At 43.9% G+C, this 13,298-nt stretch overlaps 1 protein-coding gene across 4 annotated transcripts in view; it reads right to left on the bottom strand.

Moving 5' to 3' along the window:
- Positions 1–11,201, bottom strand: part of prkd2 (protein kinase D2) — a 35,846-nt gene extending 24,645 nt beyond the window's left edge. For all 4 annotated transcript variants that reach the window (XR_015037502.1, XR_015037503.1, XM_085796457.1 and 1 more), the window contains exon 1: positions 10,206–11,201. Coding sequence is in view for 2 of the 4 variants with exons in the window: in XM_085796457.1 (XP_085652583.1) it covers positions 10,206–10,529 (324 nt within the window). In the remaining 2 variants the exon portion in view is untranslated. The remainder of the gene's footprint in view (positions 1–10,205) is intronic.
- Between the last annotated feature and the right edge of the window lie 2,097 nt (positions 11,202–13,298).

Below are 13,298 nucleotides of genomic sequence, written 5' to 3'. Positions count from 1 at the left end.
CCCTTCCTTGGCTTGGTTCCGGGCAGGTAAGCCGATAGGAACTTTGGATTCAGACCTATCTGTGGGAGTTGAACGACTCACTGATTCATGACAAGCAGGAGAGACAGAAAACGGGCCGAGCTGAGTAAAAGTACAGAGGAAAACAAAGGTGGATGGAAGCAAAGTGAGCACTGTGCTGATTGGTGCTGATGCTCAAAAGACTTCATCAGACCTGCCTCAGTTCGGTTCAAACAAATAATACAGGTATCCATCATCCTCTGGACATTTGTGTTGCAGTTATGGACCAGCTAAGCCCCGAAACGGTCTATTGTCTGTTCAATTCACTGTTAATATATTCATATTCAGTTTGTATTATTAACTTAAACAAATATTTTGTCATTGATTTGAGCAAGGGATGTTGTGATTGCATGGACAGCACCCTAAACCCTAAGGCCCCAATTCTAGAAAAAAATCATTTGCAATAAATAATAAAATATGCTAAACAAACTACTTCAACATATTTTCTAGACTAGGCATATCCCTCTTTTATATTTCTGAGAGGTTCAGATTTTACTGGAAAGGCCTGCGATGCAACTGAGAGTCAGTAGATGTGAGTAGATGTTGTGTATTCTCGTTTGGAAAAACTTCAGCCTGGTTGCTAAATCCATGGGTCCTAAAGGGATATTAGGTGTTTTTCCATCCAAATGATGCACACATCTTCAGCCAGTTTCCAATAAAAAAAAAAGAAAAAAGAAAATCAGTGTTTCCATACACTGCTGTTACAGAAACATTGTGAGGAAAGTGCGAAGACGTCACGATCAAATCAAACACTTCTGTTTAACTCTGGGGACTCTGGGTAATGGCAGGTGGCTTAGTAAGGTGGTCATTGTGTTTTTATGTTGGTCCACTTTACTGGCGGAGCAACACAGGAACACACAGTGCACCTACAATACAGGATACAAAAGAAGAAGCGAAAGCAGGTCCCTCATGGTCATAATTTCCATCATCATTTTCCATCACACGTTCTTCGTATCAGGTTTTCAACTTTTCCAGAGAGGTTAAGCAACAAAAAAAAGGAGATTTCTATCTTTTTATTGCACATGACAAAAGGCAGATGGAAACATAAGATAATCTAGATGTTTTTATACTAGTTAGGTGTTCCTTAATTAAAATTAATGATTTGTGGGTTTTTTTTTTCCAGTAACAAGAATGTTTAACGTGAGGGATGCAGTGCTTTGTAATTAACTGATGACTGATTGTAAAAATAAATAAATAAATACACAATGACAGTGCAGTCACTGCTGAAGCATCTGCCTCTGACATCACAAAAAAACCCTACAATGACTGAGATTTCTTCAGAACTTACTGATGCCAAAAAAATGACAACAATACTTGAAGGCTTTCACTCTTCACGTCATCCTTTTTTAAAAATCTACACACACACACACACACACACACTGGGCCATGAGTGTTTGCACATTCTCCGTGTGCCAAGTGCGATGAGCACACAAACACATAAAGCTGCGCGCTGAGCGCCACAATGGGCACATTACTGCACTCTGAGTCATCCCCTGCTCTTTTATACCTGCCCCCCCTCCTCTTGTCCACACACTCCGGCTTCTTCCCCCCATTTTCACTCCTCTCCTCTCTGCGATGTGTTGCGTGACTTCAGCTTCTCATTTAAACAAAAGGAGGGAAAAAAAACCACTGGAGGCTGCACACTGGACTCCAGTCATGTGACAAATCTGTGGATGCCTTTATGAGCCGTTGTTGCTTCAACTCTCTCCCGTCCCCAGCGTTTTGTGCAACGGCAGCTATACCTACCTGATATTTGATTCTGTCCCTGTATTCATTGGGTGTGTAATTTGCAGATTAAAAGGCATTCATGAATAACAAAGGCCTCTCATTGAGCAGTAACGGTATAGTACTACGACAATCACGCTCATCCCGTATAGAATTGGAGTATAGAATAACACAGCACAGTATTTCTTTTATGGATATTCCCAAGATTCCTCAGACCCCATGTTGTGAGCTGATGTCCACACACTACTTTCCACTGAGCGGCCGTCTGTATTGATGTCATGTGTTTATCTACTGAGGTAAGACTTAAAATTTTGCCCATTTCCCCTCATAACTGAGCATCCTCTGCACATACACATGCACATGTGTCTGGGGCCACACTAACACATACTGCACTTGTGCCCCAGACCAACACAGCTCACCCCGTCGGCCCCTCACACTGACCCCATTGTCTGCAGTCTTCTTAAGAGCACTTCTCGCACACACGCTTTTCGCACACTTGATATTAGAACAGTAAAAGCTTTCATGGCCTGTGGCGGCGTAGCTCTGCCTGTTTTTCTATGAGATCATGCAGGATATGTTACTGGTTCATTTGGAGTCATTGTCCTTTGCTTCGGTAAACAAGGACCAAGAACTAAAGGACTGGCACAAAGTCTGGTCCCTTAATTAACTTAGTTGTTTTTTTTTGAAGTCACAAACAGGACAGGCATCACTTAGTTCTCTCTCTCTCTTCGTTGTATAAAAGTGAGTGTGTGTTAATCTAACCTGCACCGTTTCTGCGACATGCAGAGAAATACTCTCTAACTAACTGGTACGAGCTCTCCCCCGTTGGTTACATGTCACCAAATGCCGCTCAGCCCTGCTCCGCGGCTCCCAATTGGATTACGGCACAAAACCGTTTTTACCGATGCTAATCGCTGGATTAGTATCATAAGGTCTCCTTTTTGCTAAGAACAAGAGAAGGAATGCAGGCAGGGGGACTGGAGAAACACATGAAGCAAGAATCCGGTTCAAGTGGATAATTGCACTTTGGATTTCATTTTGGACATGATTTTACGTGGCCATGAAAACACTTTCAAACAACCAGACAGCTGTTTTTTACATCAGAAATGTCCATTATTATCTCACACCATACAGAAAAACCTGCGGGTGTGACTTAAAGCAGAAGTAAGCGATCCGGTCGTTTTGGCTAACTTCCTGTCAGCCGATGGAGTTAGCAGCCCCCGCCCTCGTCCCTACATCACCACATTCACGCGCATCCCTTGGCTGCACACACAGAGAGGACCACCCCTTTATGCCGTTCTCTCTCCTCATTGGATAAAGGTTGTAGGATACAAGGAATGTTTTCTCCTCAGCTCAGAGCAGAGCAGAGTGACTGACAGACCCGTGTTTCAGACCAAACACTCTATATAAGTGATTCCCGTCGGAAGATAGAACTATTTAAGACTTATATTAACACAAATATTCTGCTTACTTCTGTTTTAAGTATGGCAGGTAATAATTGGGTCATTGATTTGTAGTGCTGGTTTGGCATCAGTTGTTTTGCATCTTTTCATTGCCATTTGACTAACATCGCAACAAGAAGCACCACCGAGTTGATCATGGGGCTGTGGCCTTTTCTTATATGTTCTTTACCCTAATCTCAGCAACCACTTCTCCATCTCTGTCCATCTCTGTCTGAGGGAGGAGGAGGGATACCTCCTCCTCCTCCTCCTCCCTCCCTCCCTCTCTCCCTCCCTCCCTCCCTCTCTCTCTCTCTCTCTCTCTGATAAACATCCTGTTGCTGGGCTCAGTGTGTGGCAACTGTGTGTGCTTTGAATAATCAAATGTCCTTGCGCGGACGTAGCTTCCCCTGAAGCACACCGCCAAACAGCCAGGAGACACCAAGCACGGTCAGTCATGCAAAGATGTTCCGCTACCATGCAAATCAAGGCCCTCCACACACACACACACACACACACTGAGAGAGAGAGGTTTGTGAAGCAGAACTGATACATGTTGCTACACCCCTCATAAATAACTGCAATATAATTTCCTTTAAAGGCGTTAAGTTTAATTTGATAAAATATTTAGATGAGGTACAGAGCGTTTAGTTCAAGCTGCTGCGTTTGGTCAGAGGCCGTGTTTGTTATCTTCACTCAGTCATCGGATGTCATGTGGCCTGGTGAAGGCGTGGTTTGTTCTTTCACTTGCAAGTCCACCTGCCAGCGTCTTGCTGATTGACTGGCATTTATTCATTGGTTAACAAAGGTTTGGGCTGATAAGCGCGGTGTATTTGCCCAGTATCTCTGACACATACAGGAGGCTATTTAATAATCCAAGCAGCAAGACAATATCCCCCATGACATTAGATCACTTCAGCGGATGAAAGTGTAGCTGTAGGTTGTAAATCAGAGCCAAATTAAGTCAGTGTCCTCAGCCACAGCCACGCTGAACACAAAACTGTTTTCATCAAAAAAACAATACAACCTTGTCAAGTCTCTCGCACACTGAGGCCCTTATCTGGGAAATCACAGCCAACTGTTACTTTACTTTACAATATGTGTATGTGTGTGTGTGTGTGTGTGTGTGGGTGTAGAATACATGTGCAGGAGAGTGAGGTAAACAGGAGGTGGTGTGTATGATCCCATTCCCAGGGCCAAACTGCTTCTCCAGGGAGAGAGATAAAGAAACAGCTCCTTCCACAACGGAGGTGGAAACAATGGCCAGGGCAGGGGCTCTCCCCCACAGCTGTGTGTGTGTGTGTGTCTGTGTGTGTTACTACACATCTACCTAAAGATCATAACAAGCCTCTGTCTTCTATTCTGTTCATTTACAGTAGTTTCATAGATTTTCATAGGTGGAAGCTCTAACTGGCCTCATCCAGCAAGACAAAGTGACATCTTTTTTTGTGACCTACATTTTTATTTACATTATACAAGCGAGGGACTGAATGTTTAGCACTTTCTACATTCTAAATGAATTAACAATGGCGTGCTTCCTGTGTATCCACTGCTGGATTTGACACAGCTCGATGGCCGTTACTGTAGATGTGTCGTAACTGGTCACAGATCAGTCTGCAGACACGTTCAGCAGCCCAGTAACGTGACCACCACAGCTGACACTGATGAGCCTCAACAGGTCCTCAGTCATGTTCACACGCTGACATAACCGCGCGTACACTGTCACACACCCACTGACGTCAAGTCGCGTTGCCGTGCATCTCATTAATGACGGAACGCAACAAGTTGTTTGTGTCGAAAGACGAGAAACTCCTAAGCTCGACACACCTTTTGGAAAACTAGACCGGGGAGGGAAAACAAAGCCAACCCAGACCTGAGTGTTGCAGTCTGTTGACTGTAACTGTTCTGTGGCTCCTTGTTTTCAAAAACCTAAGCCTTGATTTAACCTGTCACTAGTCAAATATCCGCTGGAAAACATGAATCACACGAGCTGAGGTAACCACTTGACAAATGGAGTATAAGATTTTTGACTCACTGCTTCCAATGAAGTATACATGCTGGATCGTACAAGCGTCAATTTCCCCATTTATCTTCACGCACTTGAAGTGTGTTCAAGAGGGCAGACAATGTTCAGAAAGGGTGGCAGTGGGTGAATGAGTCCAAAAAGAGGGAAAGGGGATGAACAGGAGATGGGATGCAAAAAGGAAGAGGAGGTAGAGCAAAAGAGAGGGAGTTAATGATAAGGAACCACAGATGAGCAGATAAGGAGCAGAAGTTCAGGATCTGCGGGAGGTGGAGAGGGAAGACAGTGGGAGGAAACAGAAGAGGAAAGGAAAGGAAAGGAATCCAAAGCAGACAAAAACAGGTACAAAGAGAAAATGAACACTATTAGATGGGGTGAAAAAGGCAAACTAAGGTAAGGAAATAATGATGGGGGAGTCGGTGAGGCTGAACAAGTGAATACATCAAATGCAGCAGGGTTGAGTGGAGTTCCCTGGTAGCCAGCCCAGACTATTAGTCCTTGTTCCATCAAGAGGAGGAGGGGGTCGGGCTAGTTGGAGATAGGCCGCCTAGATGGGATTTTGGTGAACGTGATTGCCAGGTACAGAGCCAAACTAGGTTTTAGGAAGGTGTGGAATGTCCAAAGTCCAGAAACTGTTTGTCACCGAGGGTGGATTAGGATTTCTGGCCTAAGGAGACCGAGGTTAATGCTCGGATCATAGGAGACTATATTGACAAGAGCTGTAGGATGGGGTTGGTGTCGGGAGCTGAAGCCAGGGGATCGTGTGCTCCTCCACAGTGAAGTGAATGGAAAAACATGTCAATGGAACACAAGGAGGGAGCCTGTGAATAAACAGAGCCGGTGACTCACCCTTTCTGGGATGGGAGAGATGACCGTGGGCGGGGGTGTGGGGTACCAAACGGCCTTCGCTACCCCTCTAAAACACACCAATGTAGGCATTCATGCATCCAGTCCAACTCCTGTCGCACTCAGTTGACTAGACCAGGACAAACTGTCTATTGTCCAGATCTCCTGCCTAAAGCTGGAGCTCCTAGCAGGGCAGGAGGTTTGTGTTTAGGGGATTTTGGGGAATGCTGACTGTGTTTGTGTAACTGGTCTAACAAGGCTTGAAAGCAAAATCAGATTATTTGTTAGTGGAAATGAAGGTACTTTTGTTGTCTTTTGTCAAAAAAAAAAGTCAACGTTAACAGTCGAGGATAACCACATGGCTCTGGACATGACCACCTATTCCTGCTTTGCCACACTAGATGTGAGATGTGTACTTGTACTGGAAAAATGTATGCATTTGACCTATCAATAATATTTAGGAATATCTCAATATACCTATCTCTTTTTTTCATTTCTTACTAGAGAACCAAGAGGAAGCACAGAGAGGACGGGCAAAAACCACACAGAAGGATTAAGTGTAATTTGTGGCACACTTATCTTACACTTGACCGCACCCATCCATAGACAAGCCAGGGAGATGTAAATAAGGCAAACAAGAATTTCCAGATTAATGCTAAAAACATCTGTGGATTACTGGTTAAATCAGTTTATGTATAATCCTATTATTGATTATCCCCTTAACAATCAGTTTCCTTTCATTCTAAAGGACTGAAATATCTTCACAATTGGTAAGATCATCTTATTTCATGGATACTGTTCAATGACCTTGCTTCAGCTCTTCATTAAAGCTACACAATGTTTGCTGTGTGTAAAGTAATTCCCCAAAACACACAGGTTTATGTTCACCAAACATTCTCTAATGCAATATTTGGGATCTTTTAAATCGTTAAATCTTAAAACAGCGAGGTACACAACAAAAAGACCGCTAATTTCTCCTGTTTTGCTGACGAGCTTTTCCAAATCCAATGCCGTAGAGCAGGAACCACAAACTGGTGCCCAATGTGTATTTTAAATTCAGCTGTGGAATCAACATTCCTCTCTAAAAATAAAAGAAAAAGTTAAGTCGAGATGGGTGTTACCATGTTAGAGGCTTTGTGGGATTCTGACTATGTTACTCAGTTGTGTTATAGCCCAGGTTGTGTTATCACTAATCCTAAGTGTGACCTCAGTGCAGTCAGGCTGTCATTAGTTTTCTTGACTCTCGCATATCTGCTTCCTGCCTTGCATCTGACTCCTTTCCTGACAGCAGCCTCTAGTGTGGATTTACCCCCATGGACAACATACTGTACAATGGAGTTGTCCCATAACTTTTGTTATGACGGCCAACAAGACCCAGCGAAGTCACTGAGGAAAATACCTGAAGCCCAAGCTGTGTCCCACATAGCACTGCATCATCCTGAGTTTCATCAAATGCCACATTTGATTTTTTTTTTTTTACATCCAGCTCCTCTGTACTTGTACACAAGTCAGAGTCAGGTGATTGCCTGAAGCATGTGTTGTGACTTGTTCTTATTAGTCATGGATAACAGCTGCACTGTTTCTTTCCACTGTTTTCCGTTGTTTTTGCAGGTGAATGAATGGATCTTTCTTGAATATATTTCCAAAAAGCCATTAAAATTGCGTCCAACTGTAAATTTATAAGCACCCAACCCTCGCTGGTTCATCATGGTGACCTGACTATGAGAAGCAAGTCCAGCAGCAGCGTCCCTTTGCGGCACGGCTGTTATTCGATTTCCAAGTGTTCTGGTCCCATGTGATTTTAATGTACTGCAGAATGTGAAACTATGCACTTGATTTATACAGCGATCCGGCAATCTAAGAGGGGTTTTTTTGACAAGGGAACTGATTGTGCCCTTGGAGATGGGGGACTTTTATTGTGAAACAGCCACTGAGTTGAGTCACAGAGCTAACTGGTTAGGGTGATACAAGTTTATCTTGATCTTTTGTGGTGGTTTGGTTTTTCAAACAATGTAAGAAAGGGATCGATTCGATTACAGTGCAACTGAATTTGAAAAAGACAATCATAAGAGTATTCAAACTGCCAACGACAGCCATTACAATTATATAGTTTTGGTTTGTAAGCGAAAACCCCAAAAAGAGGAACAGTGAAGCCACAAGTGAACTGTACAGGCCGAGACATGCAGTCTACAGTTTGGATTTTGGTGAAGGTAAATTAACACCTGTAACTTGTTCCCACCATATATGTTCCTCTTCCTCAGCGCTGTGCAGCAGACAGATGCTGCGGGCTTCTTTGCATCTGATGCACTCACCGAATTGCTGAGAGCCACTCGTGTGAAGGGAGAAAACAAAGGCTGTTGTGCAGTGAAACAGATTAGCAGAGTGGGTAAGCTGGCTGGAGAGAGCTCCCGGTATTTCCTGGAAGATTTGCAGTTGTGGGGAGTTTTACAAAAGCTGCTCTGAGCAGACTGTGGAAATCTGTTAATCTAATCACCTGCCAGCCCAACTGGCAAATAAAAGCACATGGCCTGCTACCACCTGAATGTAGGATTAACATGTATCTTTTGCATGTGTTCTCTGCTGCAGTATGCGCATACAGGCTGAGACCATCGTGCTGCAAGTTCAGTGGTCGTATATGGCTGAGTGAACTAGTGCAGGCAGTTCTCAAATAAAGACCATATTTCCCATAACACCCATTGCTTCCTGTTGCAAAGAGGATGTCAGTACTTCACCTCCCTAGCCAACCCTGCACATGTTTGTTTTGAAGTTTTACGTTACAGTTTAATTAAAAAAAGGACAATTCTGTTTGAAGATATTGTTCCCCTATAGGTCTTTTAACTACCACATTCTGTGAAATTAGGACTCAGAAGTTAGTGCTTATACCCCGAGACAGCGTAGTGGAGAGGTCGCACAATTTTTTTTTGAATGATAGCGCCTTTCATTTTTGGTGATTAGGCTACACACTATTATTTAGAAATTGATTGTAATCATTGTTTGATAAAGTAAAAAGCCACATCGTAAATACTGTGGTACCAACTTCAGTTTATGTGATGCTGACAAACAGAAAAAAAAAACCTACTATAGCGTAGGGTGAAAGAAGCTGTACAGGACTTGAAAGAAAGAAAGAAAGAAAGAAAGAAAGAAAGAAAGAAAGAAAGAAAGAAAGAAAGAAAGAAAGAAAGAAAGAAAGAAAGAAAGAAAGAAAGAAAGAAAGAAAGAACAAACTCACTGAAGCGCTCAGCAAAGAGACTAAAGTTGGCCTACTGTGCTCTTTTGGCATGAAATGCAAAACTTCTGAGGTTGCACTGAGGAGAAGTGAAAGGGACAAAGTTAAGAAGGTCACAGACTTTCATGACTTTTCTTGCAAACACAGATAAGCACTCAGAGTATTATAGCCTAAGTTGTATGATGTGTAATGCTGGTTACACCTGATCCACATCCCGCCTTACACCTACAGCCTGTTTGACTGGTAGGAAAATATAATGAAAGTGCTCCTCAAATGGATGTGTTTGTTTCGCTGCATGCTGAGACATGCTTGCTTTTATAAATGAGCTGTCACATTTCATGTAAGGCGTTGCAATTACTAGGCTGGATTTCCTGTCTGGTGTATGGCATGTATACAATTTGCTCATGGGTGAACAGCAGCCAGGTGAAAGTGACTGTGACCCTGTCTCAAACACTAAGTCCCTCACACATCCCTCTGCTATTCTGCTGTGCTAGATGTGGCATAACAAAGCCTAATTGAACACAGTGTTCTCTTCCAGTTCTGTGAGGAAAAAATGCTAATTGGTGTAATTAGAGCCGAGCAAAAATGTGACATTTTGTAAGTTTCCTCAAAGTCTGTCACAGCTCCCTGTTCAAACACTTGCACGCTGAAACCCTTTCATTTACCTATGAGAACAGTGTAGCGTAAACACAGATTTCTGTGGGCGCACAAAAAGAGAGTGAAAGAGAGAGAAACGCACACATTTCAGGTGTCTGACAAACAACTTAAGGACAGATATGAGGCCTTGGACATCAACAGCTGGAGAAAGCATATGACACACACCACCTTCCCCTGTTTGCACACACACACACACACACACACACTCACTTTTTCACTCACTCTTTCCTACCTTGGTGTCAACAATGGAGCAGGCGATTTGTTTCACATAAGCCAGGTCAGCAGTCTGGGGCATCAGGACAGATTCTCTGGTCAGGCCGATCTGGATGATGAAGGACACCCCCGCTGGCGTGGTGGGAACTGAGGGCATCACAACCCCGCCGGCACACTGACCTAGTGTCAGATCCATCACAGGAAAAGCACCCTGAGTGGGCATAGAGGGCATGGATAAGGGTGCCTGCTGCATCACAGCTGAGCCCGGCGGCGAGGAGCCCCCGGGAGGAAAGAAGACCTGGGCCATGGCCCCTGAGGAAATACAAGGGCTAGCGTTCGCCATTCTGAGTCCTGTCAGAAAAGCTCTCAACACACACGTTCACAAACACGCCCAGTGTTTGCAGTCTGGAGTTTTTTCTGAAAACCCACTCTCATTCAAACTGTCTCAGTTGGAGGAGAGAGGGGAACACACACTGAAACATGGACACACAGACACACACACATAAACACACGGGTCCAAGTTCCTGTGTGTGTCCTGTGTCCACCCCCTCCCAGTGGATCAAGGAAGAAATCCTTATCCAGGAAGCGGCGGGGTTTTTTTCTCTCTCCCTCCTTTCTGCCTCTTCTGTCACGCTCTCTCTCGTCGTCAGACTTCTCTCACTGTCCGGGCATGGCAAGGATGAGCAGTAGGTGTACGAGACTCATGAAAGAAAGATACACTGAGGGAGAAATCCGCCCTCCCGCTGCTTTTCCTGCCTCCACCTCCTGCCCTCCTTCACCTCCCTCGTCCAAAAGAAAGTTGCTCTGCAGAGGAGAAAGTCCAAAGTTGGTTGTGAAACTCCCAGCCATGGGAGAGAGAGAAGAAAAACAACAACAATGCCAAACTTTGTTGTGCTTCTTCCTCCTGCTAAGTTACAAAATGGCCTCCTTAAACAGGAAACTGTGAGAAAGAAGGAGAGCAAGAGTCTGCACTCCTTTTACGAGTCTTGCCCTGTTTCAGTTTCAGCCCCTGTTCAGGGTTTTTTGTGAAAAAGCAGAGAGAGAGAGAGAGAGAGAGATCTGTCGGAGGGTACCTCCCTCTCCCCCCTCCCTCCTGCCCAGATCTATGATCTTGCCACAGCCAAGGAGGAAGTGAAATGACTGACACAGCCTGAAACCAATAGGCTCTCAGTAAGTCCCGCCCCTCGACTCCCTACTCCCAGGCTTCCCCCTCCTCCCTTTCCTTTTTCTCACTCCCCTTCCTTGGTTTCGAGTTGTATTTTTTTTTGTCTTGTTTGCTCCCTCCCTGAGCCGGGGCCAGCAAAGATTCTCTTACACTGCCTGAGGGGGCAGCAGCTCCACCCCTCCCACCACCCACCCCCATCTCTTCCTCATCTTCCCTCTCAGTGCTTCAGACTCTTTCTGTCCCTCTGTGAAACTATTTCCTGTCTTGTTTTTTGATCTGTAACACCTTTTTCTCTTTGCATTTTCAACCACTCTGCCACGCTGCAGTGCAGAGGAAAGCCACTCCTGTTGCAGAACTGTTTTTATGCAAAGCTGGCAAGTTTCAGTAAAACAGGGAACTTTTGTGGTAAATGACTTGCACTCATGCTATGCAACAGAAACATGCTCCAGCAGTCAGTCGCCTGCACCGTTGTGACTGTGCAGAGTCGGTCTCATCTTGCAAGAGGAGGCGTGCAAATTGAAAATAGTGAATTTCTACCTTTGATCGTGAAAACCTCCCTAGATGGTACTGAAACTCACTAACCACATGAAGTTCTTCCTCTGCAGTTTATCTTCCTCTCAGGACCGTTTACTGTGATTGTCTCTGTGAAGCAACTCTCACAATGTTCAATTCATTAAAACAAATTAACCACAGATAACTGCACTCAGCTGTAGGCTACAGACCGTGGCAGGAGATGTTCCATGAGGCTTCGATGGCTCAGGGGGGGCTGCAGACAATATTTGCTGGGACCACAAGAGGGCAGTGTTGGGAACAGCTGGATATAGGAAAGATCTGACCATGGGGCTGCTTTGTTGGTATTTTATCTGGAGGTTTGATCTGACACTACAAATGAGAATCAGAAGAAAACGGGCATAATAGTCAAGGGTAGTTTGATAAAGGTGTTTGAAATGGTTCATCTTTGCCACAGCACCAGAGCTGAGAAAGTAGAACAAAAAGATGGACTGTCTAAAAACTGTCCCTGTTGTTTCTACTTTCACTCACTGTTATTTTGCAGGTTGCATTTAAAGGTGAACTATATGCATTTACTCATCACAAGGAGTACTGGTGAGCCTTTTTTGGAAACAGGTGGATGATGCCGAGTGAGACAGTTCACTCTTGACCTCAGAACATTAACTCATGTCAGCTGAGCAAACTCCATTGTTTGAAGAAGACCATGTCGTTACATAATTGATGGCCTCTGAAAAACGAGCAAGTGGACTTTGACTTAACGCTTTTTTTTCTTTTGTGTTTTAGTGCTGCTTATGCCATCAGTGTTATCTCTTGGGTTTGAGACTTCAAATTTGAACACAGCCTGTCTTACAAACTGAGGATGCAGTTAAAGACACACACATGCAATTAGCAGGCATGGAGAATCTACTGAATAATAGACTGAGTTGAAAAATATTCGCTCTCTGCTTCATGAATTCTTCTTTTTAATCCGTCTCCTACAGATCCCCATATCTTATGGACTTGTGTGGAATACCCCTTTAATAGACAATGTTAAAATTTTACTTATTCATGCGTTGAGAATTTATAATGTTATCTTCTGTGGAAGAAAAAAAACTCTTGAATTAAGTGCACAGCATCCGTGAGCCAGGACAATAACTGGAGCTGGTGGGTTATGTAAGTTAGTTCCTAATGTTTTAGTGGCTGGGTGGATGACACAGGGCCTGAGGACATGGGCTGAACAAATAAGACAAAGTAGTTTCTTTCTATCTGAGCAGGACAATCAGAAATGTCTTATAATAAATATTTCATCTGTAGCTACATATCCATAGTTTTCTATAATGGACCTTATACTGCATATTTTTATTCATGTATGGGACGACATTTTTATCTTTGTTTTTTCTTTTCTTTTCTTTTCTTTTGTGACCCCTTGGAGGCAAGAAAGACAACACAAAACAGAAC

The sequence above is a fragment of the Trachurus japonicus genome, chromosome 13, assembly GCF_045865225.1.
Source record: "Trachurus japonicus isolate A0001 chromosome 13, Traja_1.0".
Lineage (NCBI taxonomy): Eukaryota > Metazoa > Chordata > Actinopteri > Carangiformes > Carangidae > Trachurus > Trachurus japonicus.
Note: the sequence above shows the minus strand (reverse complement) of the source record. Positions and strands in the feature narration are given on the sequence as shown.